Genomic DNA, 12777 nt, shown 5'->3' with positions numbered 1-12777 from the left:
TTAAAACTTTTGACATTTATAGGGGTTTTTTTTTGTTTAAACTGTGATAGCCTTCATGTTCTTTAAGTGGTTATTTCTGTTTAACTGCTCAAACACCAGAGTTTGGGATAAAAATGCAAAAGGAAAGAAACAATAAACCTGAAAGCACTGTTGTGTAAAAAGCTTAAAGCTTTTGCAAGTTGCAACAGGTTATCTTCAGTGCTGCCTCATTAGAAATGTGTTGCTATCCCAGACTTCTCTGTTCAGCAGCAAGAAGAGTTTTTATCGGTCAGGACTCTTGAACTTGTTGGCATACACAGTTAGGTGAAAGGAGGGAACATGATTGCGAAGGAAAGCTAGAGCAAGTGGAACAACAAAGGATTTCTAAATGAAAGCCTGTGCTAAAGCTGAACTAAATGTAGGAGTCAGAAACCTGTGCTTTGTACAGAAGTCTTTTTATCCAGAAAACATAGCTTGTTAAAAATCGTGAGTACCAGTCAAGGTACTTGATTCTTCTCTGAAGTAGTATTTTGAGCTTCAAGAGCTTTGTAGAGACTTTTATGGATTTCTGCAGTCTACAAAAGCCAGGCTTTCACCTGCGCTATTTTCTAATCTATGTCCTTTCCCATGAATGCTTGTAAATCACTTAGCTGATGATGATCTTATGGTTGTATAATTTGTCTTTTGCACTTGTACATATTTTTGATACAAATAAGGGTTCAGGTAATCATGGAGAGAAGATGGGGACTGTCATTCTCCAGAGAATTTAATTTGAAACAAGGGCCAAATATTTTGTACCTTGACATATTACAAGTCTAACATCATTAAAGATGCTGAATTAATAACATACAGTTATTGAAATTACTGTTTGCTTTAGTTAGCACTTCAGAAATTCATAGTTAGCTCTGAGACCACCTCCAGCTCCAGGTGTAGTTGGCCAGCTGTGTATTCACTGCAATCTCCTGATCCTTTTATTTTCTTATTGTTCATTATGGGCCAGCTACTAAAAACTCATTACGTTCAATATTGCTAATGTATTTCCTTTTTAGTAGCCCTTTTCTTTAGTCCAAATGACGCTATGCATGAATGTTTATAACCATGGTCATTTAGGGTTTAAAAATTTTCCCAGAAGGCAATATCCTACCTGAATAATTCTGGTGAACTACTCTTATCCAAGAGTAGTTTATTTTACATTCTGTAATATCCATTCAAGACCCTAACTATCTTCTAAGTGTTAATGTGACTATGGAAAATAATGATGCTCATAATTTATAACATACACAGGCATTGTGGAAATTAAGTTTACAAATTATATAATCCAAAAAATGTGGCATTTAGTAGACTAAAAGTATTGATGGATAAACCTCAAGAGAAAGAGGAAAACAAATCAGCTTTCAAAACACAAGGATATCAAAACAATACTATTCCAATTCAAGAACCGTTTAGGTAAGCCAAACAGCAGTACGGATATCACAATAAAAGAGGATTTAAAGAAAAATTATCATTCTTCCAGCACGAAAAGTAACATAGGACAATATTTCAGGGTGGAATGCAATCCTAACCTTAGTTGTTTACTTTTAAAGGCCAGAATATGTCTAAATTCCAGGCTACTCAATTTTAATACACAGAATACTTTGAGAGTATTTAAGGATGAGAACAGCAAGGGATCATGAGGATTGAGTTCTGTTTCCTGAAATCACAGACAACCATGCAAGTAAGCATCTATTCTAAGAGCATCCACAACATTTCTCTTCCACATCCTTTAGTAGTACTGAAGAAACAGATGATAGAAATTCATGGCATCACTAACAGTGAAGCTTCACGCAACAGGAAATTTCCGAGAATGGAATAATGCCCCACATGGCAGTAGAAGGCAAACAAAGCAATTAAAAAGCAGCTCCTGAAAACCTAATGAGGGAAAGATTTCATCTTATCCTACACCCTGAGCAAGAAGCCATATGGGAAACAGAGATATCTTGTCTGCCACATACCCTGCTTCCAAGTGCTTCAGAGGAAAGTCAAATTACTTGGGAGCCAAGGTGTTCATCAGGGATGCAAATAATCCCTGATGCTCATAAAATATGGTATGGCCCAAGTTACGTGTGTGTTTCAGTGAGTTTCATGGCCTTAGCAGAGTCTTAATTAAAACTTGCATTAGAACTGATTATCTCATTAATGATTTTGAATTCAGTTTTCACTAAGCTTAAAGTTGAGGATCATAAATAAAATGAGACTAAGATCCAGGACATGAGGTTCAACTTCAGCCTGGTTTTTTTCACCTTTTGTCCTTACATCCAGAATTTTTTTAATAACTTGCAAGGATCATGTGCTGCTGCTCTTCATGACTTAATTCTTCTGATGTCTTAAAATTTGAGGCACACAACAATGTGCAGTTTTCAGCACTAATGCATGTATTATTTTAACTAACTAAAACTTTACAGACACAGCACAAGCGCAGTTTGTAAATAAATAGATATTAACTTTCAACTTTTGTGACATTATAGCTAAGAAGTTACTGTTAATGTTGTGAAATTAACTTACTGAAACTTTCCTAATTTTGGCCCTTTGAATCACTGATATTCAGGTTTGGGTTTTTTTTAATTATAATTTATTTTTTCTTACAAAACTCTACATTGCTGTCAGTGCATGAGCATAGTCTTCAGTTGGCTAATTTTTAGATCGTAAATTTCTGAAAAACTATACAGAATTAGTTATCAAAAAAACCTGTCAAAGTTGACCTTTTCAACCTTTTTATGGATACAAAAATGAAACAAACCTGCATGATGTAAGTCATAACATATTTAAATAAAAGTGGACACTATTAGGATAAATTAGAAAGAATTTCCTCCTGCAGATTTTTTCTACATATTTTTTCTGTACTATATTTTTATTAAAACATACCAATTTTTCAAAGTAAAATTTTATTTTCAGTGGAAAAATTCAGTTGTTGTAGGTAAAATTGTCCTTTTTTCCCCTGGTATTACTGAGGAGTTCAGGCACAAAATTCTAGGTATGCAAGATGATTCCAGATAAAACTTCTATTTGTGTTAATAGGTGTTAATGCAGAAAACAAATATTGAGGAAAATATGATGGTTTTATTATTAGTTATATTCTAAATGTTTCAGACAACATCTTTCAAGTTAATTAGAGGAAAACTGATTTGTATATGGATGAATATTCTCTGTGCAATGATTCATCCCAAAGAGGTTGCTTAAGGAATTCAGTCTTCTAGGTGTAGAACCATAGAATCAGCTAGGTTGGAAAAGACCTTGAAGATCACTAAATCCAACCATAGCCCCAGCACTGCCAAATCCACCATGAAATCATGTCAATAAGGGCTTTGCTTACGTGGTTTTTTAATGCTTCCAGGGACTGTGACTCTACCACTTCCCTGGGAAGCTTGTTCCAATACCTGAGCACCCTTCTGCTTGAGAATTTTTTCCTAATGTCATAATATCATAGAATGGTATCAGAAAGGACCTTAAGATCACCTAGTTCCAACCCCCCAGAAAAACAGGGACACCTCACACTATAAGTTCTTGCCCAAGGCTCTATCCAACCTAAACCTCCCCTGGCAAATATATAAAACAATATTGTATATGTATTGTGTAAAACAATCATGAAATTTCTTCAGTAAATCATAATTAATTTCAAAATAAAACACTGAAAATCAAAATCAACTGAAACAGTTGCTGTTATGAGCAGCTCAGAAGTCACTTTTTTGTATGGAATGTAATAAATAAATTGAACAAACCAGCAAACAACTTAAATCGTAAGTGATTTTTCAGATAAAGCTTCATGAAACTTTTGTTAACTTTTTAGGGTCCCGTTTTAAAAAGGTTTTCTTGTTTATTAATCCATGTAATCTGAGACATTAAAGGATAATATAGGAAAACAGTAAGTGGTTTATCGTCCTTTGAATCTACCTTAAATGTCTGCCATTGCATTTGGCAATACTCATAAATTTGAATAGAGATATATAACTATTTGCAAGTTTTGCTACTTCACAAATATATGGGGCCATTAGTTATGATTCACATAGTATGTGTTTACATATATTTTACTTCTCTAGGAGCTGAGAGAAATACATAACAAACAGCAGCTACAAAAGCAAAAGAACTTGGAAGCTGAGAGGCTGAAACAGAAGGAACAAGAAAGGAAAACGGAACTGGAAAAGCAAAAAGAAGCTCAAAGGTAACTGCTCTAATTTAAGCCATATATTAAAGTGCAAAGCATTTTGCAAACAAACTCTATTCCAAGGAGTATAATCTGATCTCAACTAATATATCACTAAAAGGCAAGAGTACCCAAGGCCTAGGCCAAGTTTCATTTCAGTGCAGATGATCCTTTTTAAATCTCAGAGAATCTCTTGATTAATCCTCGAATGAGAAGCGTGCTGTTGGATTGAGCTTCTGCATCTGTCTGTGGCTGTCGGTGATGCATACAGGTTTCAGCAGTGTTACTTAAACACGTAGTGTACTTCTATACCTAGAAAGGTTCTTAAACAGCCTAACTTTACTGACATAAAACACAGAGCTAATGTTTTTCTGCTATAAAGTTGGGAAATTTGTTTTATACAATTTGATTCTGACATTTATCAGTAGCTGTTTAATTTTTAGCAATTGTGGGGTTTTTATAGCCTTAATATAGGCAGATGTTGGTCAGGAGATGAAAAGAAAGGCCTGGGAACAAGAGGTCTTAAATTATTGGTTATAGCATTACATGGAGTGTGACCTTAAGTAAATTGATAGCCTGTGTTACTGCATGGTGAGTCAAGTTAATTTTCACGTTTCAGGCAAAGCCAAAACGAGTTCTTGGTGAAAACTGTATCTTCAAACAGAAATCTTATACACAGAAAGCAGTTAACTTTAGTTAGTTCTTAAATATTTCCATAAAACTGATGTCTTTAAAAATCTTAAAAATCTATTTCAGAAATAGCAAACTTTCTAAAAAAGCAGCTTTCTATCATGAAGAAATAATTACACAAAATATATGGTAATTATGATGGAACTTTCCTTGAAAACACAAAGGCTGCTGAGATACTGGAAGTATAGAAAACCAAGAAATATTCTCTTTCAGAATACTGAATAAAATACTCCGTTTCTTTCCAGAAAAAAAAAAAATTAAAAAATCAAATCTCAAAAAGGAAGTAATTCTGTCATGGAAAACTTAATCTCTACTTTTTTCATGCTAGTTGAGCTTTATTAGACATTATTGGTAATGCAAAACTTCATGTTGTCCAAATATTCAAGCTTCTAAGTAATTGTAATTGGTGATAATTATCAGTCTGCCAGTCTTAGTGATTTCCACTAGACACCAAGATGAATAAGGTAAATGGTTAATACTCGTAACCTGCTAATTGCCTCATAATGATTATGGCCTTTTAATAGCTCTAGTGAAAGCAAAGAAAGAAAGAATAATCTAAGATCATAATTATGCACACTTTAACCTTTGGCTTGATGATAACCACAATCACTTTATACTGAGAACTGTCTTAGCAATTTTTTGGTAATTATACACATAATTGAGCAAATAAAGGTACAGACATACATATTTGGGGATGGTAGAGGTCTTTGTGAAGACCTCTTCTAGGTAATTAGTCTTAATTGTTTTAAGGCTAATTCCATGTAGACTTGTATGATTGTGGGAGTAATACATGGTTCAGAACTAAAATGAGTATTTGGGATAAGAACTGCCTGAGCGGTATAATGCAGTTGTTGGGAGAAAAAAGGAAACTAATAGAGTGAAAGCAAGTATATGTAAATCCCAGATTAGAAGTCGTATTCCACACTAATTCACACAAGGTTTCTTGAAGTAAGGAAAAGAACAGAATGTCAGGTTTTCTATTCTTAACCCCGAGCTATGGCACTCACACCTAGGCTTGTGTTTCTTTAGCTTCTATGTCTCTTCCTATTCCCTTCCCTGTCTTTAACTTATAGTATTAGCTTCCATAACAATCAAAGAAAAAAATTCTGCACCAGCTATGGAAGGAAAAAAGAAATTACACACATCCACTGTCCTCCCAAGGTACTTTTTTTTTTGTCTGCTCTTCTCACTCCAGCAGTTAGAGCAAACTTAGCTTATAGGTATGGGAAGACTTAATCACTCTACTAGAAACATAATTAAAAACTCAATTTCCCATTTAAAGCCCATCTGAATAAACTCACTAGGTAAGACGCCACTCAAGTCAAAAGGAAGCTAAGCTCTGTATGCCTGTGTGGTGCAGCTTCAGTGTTGCAACGAAGCTATTGAGTAATCGGCACTGAATACTTTGCAAATGAACATATGAAGGACAAATTGAGCAATTAAAATAAGAGGTTGTCAGAAAAGTGAATTTATTAACTTATAAAACGACTTTATATTGAAGGCAGAAAAGCATGGCAGTGTTTCATAGGGGAAGAAGTGATCTCCTTCGTACTGGTGTCTTAGGTTCTATTTGTGACATACTAATGTGGCATATTAAAATAGTATAGGCAATTTCATTGAGAAACAAAGATTTTTTTGGAGCTTGTAGGTTAGCTGTCATCTTAAGCAGTTACTTCAACAGGTACCTTGATACCTTTCAGAAATTATTCTTCTTAAGTCAAACCTTACATTGATAGAGATGAGATTTTTGCATTCTGGTGCCAACCTACTGTTTGGAAAGTGGATTTTTCACCTTAAAGATTTTATTTTATTTTTTTCCACACAGTTTCTGGCCAGGAATTCATGTTATTCTTCATTTGTGATGTTCTGTGTAGCAGGCCAAGTCTGTAACGACCAGCTTGTTTTCATGCCTTTGTCACTGATTCTGTGAATAGGAAGGAGGTATGGAAGTGAAATAGGTCATCTGCTACAGCCTTTTAGAGTTATCTTTACTGGTGCAAATTGTTTCTAGCAGAGAATATTTATTCTTTTTGTCTGTTATTTTGTCCTCTGTTGGAGGGGAAGGACTTGTTAGCTTTCACAGCTGGGAATGTGTACTTGAATAGTTCTGCAAGAGTGCTGTGTGATGCTTGCAGATATTTTTACTCCTTGCCCATCAACAGAAGGATCCAGATGGACACGTTTTCTGATAACTGGCTGGTTGATTGGGTTTCGTTTGGTTGGTTGTTTTTGTTTGTTCGTTTTTTGTTGTTTGGTTGGTTTGGTTTGGTTTTTTTTCTGATTTTGCTGTTTTGAGTCTTACCTAGGGAACTTTGCAGCTTTGAGAAAATAAGCAGAACCAGCTTATTTTATATTCCTACTTCTTTTACGTTTTAGAGCTGAAGTCAGTACTGAACAGATTAAAATTGAATCGTATAATTTGCTGCCTGTTGGATTTCAGGGAAAACTTTATCGTAACCGTTAATCTTGAAAATGTCTGGCAATAGCTATAGGTGGTATCTACAAGCTTAAATAAAAGGAGTTGTGGGGCAATTGAAAATGGTAACTTGCAATGCTGATATTCTCAGATTGCTTGAATTAGACAGCTCAGGAAGAGGTTTTCGAAAGCAGCCTTAGAGCTACATGGAACTGAAGGGCATATGTCTGGGTTCTTGGATGCCAAAGAGTTTCATTTCTTCAGCCAAGAGAAGTTTCTACTCCCCTCTTCCCCTGCTTCCTCCTTTCTCCATATGGTTCATCACTTAAGAAAACTGCATAGGGTTTATGAATCCCATGGAAAATGATGAAAAGAGAATACACTAATATTGTTCAGTCCCCAAGCTGAAATGGGGACTGAATGTGTAAGATACTAAATTGTTATCAAGCTTATAATTTTCAGAACATTGTGAGCTGATGAAGAGTGTTCTAAGATACCTGTGTAAAGTTTCATACAATTAGAAAAACACAGCTTTCATGTCACTATAGAGGAGAAGAGATCACAGCCTCAATAAAAAACGTAAAGTTTAGCATTTACAGATTGCTAAAAACCAGCAAGAAAAAATAACATTGAATGTTTTTTCCCCATCTTACATTTAGCTCCAAAGTGTAACTAGTTTATAATTTCTGTATGCTCAGGTTGCTTTGTACCTCTTTTAGAGTTCTGTGGAATGGTATTGTAAAGGTACAGAATTCATACACAAATTAAAAAATTCTATTAAAGGTAGTTCTTTTTAATGCAAAGACAAAGCAACCCAAGGTAATAGAGGCCTGCACTTAGTAGCTGGTTATGTGAAATTGTGTTCTTTCACTTGTCTGAGAGTCACGGGTTTTTCTCTATGAATACATATGGAGTCATAGCAAATCTTTCTGAATATTTCTCCTTTGCCCTATAGGAGTCATTGTGTAAGAAGATGATGTGGAGTGGTTGATAACTCACCAAAATAAAATTAACAGCTCTTACAGGGTATGCAAAAGCCATAAAGAGTACACTTTATTCTATAGATCACACGAAAGGACAACTAACTTTTATGGTCTTTTGTTTGACTTGCTTTAAAATACCTTAATTATCCAACAGACGAATTCAGGAACGAGATAAACAGCGGCTTGATCGAGTGCAACCAGAAGAAGAACTTCAGTGGCAAAAAAAAATTCAAGAAGATGAAAAGCAAAAAAGGGAAGAAATAACCAAGAAGAAGGAAAGTGATGATAAGGGGAAACAGGAAATGCAAGAGAAACTGAATAAGCTTTTCCAACCACATCAAGAGACAATCAAGCCAGCTGTTCAGGCTCCTTGGTCAAATGCAGGTAGAATAAAAAATTCAAGAAATGATGTTGCGCATGCCTCTTGAACAATCATTTTCTCTTTTGTCTTCCTACACAAGCAGCCTCTAAAAGTATTTGGGTTACCACTGATAAGTGCAAGAACATCACTGTTTGAATTGATCAGATTTAACTACAAAATCACTGAAGCATTTGAGAAGTTATATATTTTGCATCAGAAGTACACCACTCTTTCTCTGAAAATAGCTGTATGTATCATAAAAGATAAAATATAGCAATATTTTACCTGATCTTTAGAAAAGAAAATAGTAAAGGTTGTATTTTAAAGAATTAATTTCCATGTTTCCCCTTGTGTAAAAGAGGGATAACGTACTTCCTACAGACAAAGTTTGTTAATTTGTCTCTATTTTCACCTTATTTTTCAAATTTTTTTTTTGTGTCTGTGCACTTTTTTCCTTTGCTCAGAAAAAGCTCCTCTAACCATTTCTGCTCAGGAGGATGTAAAAATAGTGTATTATAGAGCACTGTATCCTTTTGAATCAAGAAGCCACGATGAAATCAGTATTCAGCCTGGCGACATAGTCATGGTAAGAAGGGATTTTTGTGATATGTGATATTACTTGATACAATTGCTTAAGCTTTTGTGCTTGTGTGATTGAAATGACATCTATGGCAAGATTTTTTACAGAGTTGAGAAAAATATTTCAGTGAATACTGAAATCATGTGATATGACAAGTAACCCTACTATAATAATGGATAGCTTCTTACAGTTCATTGTAAGTGTAAAGTTTAAACAATCTATGAGTATATTGTATCAGTTTCAGCATGCTGAGCTGTGTGTGTCTGTCAATGGGCTTAAAATGCTCCTATACAGAAGCTACTCAGTCAGAGGTTTCTTGTCTTCCAAGGTACCTAAGAAACAAAGTTACTGTTATTTTCTATTGAAAAAGTGGCTATTGTGTGTGGAAATCAATAACTGGCTTTGACAAAGTATGTTTCTAACAAGAAATCTACCTTTTTATAAGAATAGGACAAGAACAGTGTAAAATTTCTAATTTGGAAAATTCCCTTTATTAAGAGAATGTGATGTCCAGTGTAATATACTGTGTGCAACAGTTATGCAAAACCACTAACTAGCTACACTTCTTAATGGTCACCTAAGTGTTAACATAGTCTTTATATGGTAGTGTTATTTCTTCAGCAATACTGGAAATTTTTGTACAACTCTTGGTGACAACATTTTATGTAATGATCTGTTATAATTGTAGCTTGGAATTGTTTGTATGAAAATTTACTCTTTTTTTTTTGTCTACTTAACTTTTATGAGATGCCTTTAAATTTATTTTAAAGAGCATATACAATAAATCACATTTCTAAAAATGGAAACTTCAAAACCTAAACATTTGCTTGCAGATGTGTTGATACAAAATAATTTCCTTTCCTTTTTATAAGTAGCTGTTGAGACACAGGGATATGACCAGCCGTTCTGGTGTTAATGACTGCAGTTACTGAATGTATATATTAATATTAATGAAGTAAGAGTATGATCTTAGCATACATATATCTATGCATAATGAAAATTCCTAGTTTAACTATTAAATGATATCTTATTCACTGATAATATGATTGTCAGTGGGAAATTATTTTCATTATAGTGTCTACCCAACAGAATAGATGTTAGGAGCTATGGTGTTTTGTTACAGTTCAGAAAAAATGGACTTGGGAGAAAATACACTTTGTAGACTCTCATAAGTTTTAATGGTAACTTTTTTTTTTTTTTGAATGTGTGTATTTGGGGGAAATGAGCCTTCATCTCAGCCTTTTTATTGTAATTGTTGGGTTTATGATGTTAGAATCTGCTTTAGAAAATAAAAAGGCAAATCCTGGATTAGTGACACTACTGGAAGAGACCCAATGCCATTCATTCTAAATAACAATGCAATGTGTTGGTTGTTGTTTTTCATCAAGTAATAGTATTGGTCAGTCAGCTGTTAAATGAGAGAGGGTGCAGGTACATGGGTCTCATTAGGCTATTAAAAAATGTTGTGTTGTCTTGCTATCTTGGGAAACAGACTGTAGCCTAGGCATATAAGTATTCCGGTTCTTAACTTGAGGAAGAGCAATCACTAGTATTAAGTAGACTTGCAGGGAAATAACATATTTTGCCAAAAATATATGATTTTTAAGGAGCATTTCACACATTTTAGAGAATCTAAGGTAATCTGAATCCTTTTGTTTGTTATTTTTGGACTTTATTTTAGCTTACTCTGCAGAACTAGGGTAACTACTCTGTTTTCTTCATTTACCTTATTTTTGACAATAATTAAACCTGATGGCTGATTCTTGTGGGATTTATCTCCTGCTCTGTAGTTATTGCTTAAGTGGGCTACTCTTAGAAAAGTTAATATAAGACACTTTTGTGAAATGTGTTATAATTCTGCCTTGCTTTAATCATTGCTTTCCTGATGGAGGTTAAAAGGGAATGGGTAAGTGTGCTAAATGACTGTTAGGAAGTCTATGCAATTTATTCATTTTCATAAACACAGATTTTTGTTGCCATGTAGTTTACTTGTTTTTGAATTCACCTAGGGTACAATTAACAAATTAGCTCACATTGTCAAAAGTAATTTGAGTGCAGTGGGCCAGAACTTACTTTTGATAATGAGCATTTGGACTCCTAGGTTATTCCCTGTCCTTAAGTGTTTGTCATGTCCTGTAGTGCTGAAAGGTTTGAGTTGATTACATTTTTTGGAAAATAATCATTTACAAGCTTACATGTTAAAGTGTGTCTAATCTATGGCATAAATGCAACTCTGTAGTTAAGCTGACATACACATTTAGGAGTTTACTGTATGCAACAAAATAAGCATTGCTTAGGATAACTGTGTTCTAACATAAGCAAATTTAGCACTTTACCATTGTAATACTTATAAATGGCTTTGTATGTGCAAGGTTGTGTGATCATGTCCTGTAATCATATAGCTGTACAAAAGATAATATCCAAACTGTAATTGCCATGAGCAGAGAGTCCAGCTGAAGCCAAAAATCTCTTGACCATGCATATGGGAACCAGTCCTAAATCCTGGGTGTAACTAGGACTGCAGAATTCATTATGTCAGAATGACTTGTGGCTTTAATAGATGTATAGCTTGTAAATAGTTTTTGCAAGTGTAATGCACTTTTACACTATGTATGAGTCTTGAGACCTGTCTTGGTGGAAATGAGGGAGATGAGGGCTTATGCTGAAAGGAAAAGTATTTGCAAATTTGATGAGGGCTTTCTTCTGCCTGACTTTCCAGTACACGTGTTAATTATCTATAGTAGTGATGTGTCCTGTGTAACTGTTTAGAGAAGGTGTGGGGTGTGGACTCTGGTTTTTTTTTTGTTTTTTTTTTTTTAATTTAATTCTTCTGCTTTTTAATTACAGGATTCTTGTATTTTCTCAGCTTGGATTTCTGCTTTCTCTGCTTCTTGCTTTCTATGTACTTTAAATTTCTCTCACTGTAAACTAGATTGATTTATTATCCTAATTATAATTTAACCCAGCTTTTGTCTGGGAACAAGTATTCTGAGCCAAAAAAGCCAGGCCTTTTGTTTCTAGTATGTGTATGAATATATATATACACAATGTATGGAATTTCTTTTAGATAGCTCTCTTACAAAGTCCTGCTGGCATTTGATGCTGTTAGGCTCCAGTTTGAAGGAAATGACTGGATTCTTTTGTTTCTGATAATGTTTTATATAATATACCTTCTTTAAATAAATTAAGCATAATTCAGTGGAATATAGCTGAATTATCAAATTACTGAACTGTAGTGGCTCTGGTAGCAGAAGAATGTAAGTTAAACAGGAAGTTCATAAGAAGCTTCCATGGAAAGTCTAAATCAAATTCAAAATTCATCAGTTGTGTTAATTACTGATTGTGAGAGTTAGAATGAAAGCTCTTTGTTTTAGACATGCAGACAGCTTTGTTGTGTTAGCTCTACAGGCCAGAGGCCATATGCTGAATCTTATATTCAACATTTTAACAGAAGTTCCACTAGTCTCAAAATATCTAGATCAAAAGCCTGAAAGGGGAATACAATTAAATTGGACATTTAATGGATAGATAGTTGAACAGAACAGAAGATGGTAATCAATTTAACTTTGATTGAATACTTTTTGTGAGAGT

The 12777-nt window shown here is 34.3% G+C and overlaps 1 protein-coding gene across 2 annotated transcripts in view; it reads left to right on the top strand.

Annotated features, from left to right (window-relative positions):
- The window catches only part of ITSN1 (intersectin 1), a 142637-nt gene that overhangs the window by 72197 nt on the left and 57663 nt on the right, over positions 1–12777 (top strand). For both annotated transcript variants that reach the window (XM_031051209.2, XM_031051210.2), the window contains exons 17-19: positions 4053–4174; positions 8400–8629; positions 9071–9192. In XM_031051209.2, coding sequence (XP_030907069.2) covers positions 4053–4174; positions 8400–8629; positions 9071–9192 — 474 coding nt within the window. The remainder of the gene's footprint in view (positions 1–4052; positions 4175–8399; positions 8630–9070; positions 9193–12777) is intronic.

Source organism: Melopsittacus undulatus, chromosome 2 (genome assembly GCF_012275295.1).
Source record: "Melopsittacus undulatus isolate bMelUnd1 chromosome 2, bMelUnd1.mat.Z, whole genome shotgun sequence".
Lineage (NCBI taxonomy): Eukaryota > Metazoa > Chordata > Aves > Psittaciformes > Psittaculidae > Melopsittacus > Melopsittacus undulatus.
This window is presented reverse-complemented; position numbering and strand designations above follow the sequence as displayed.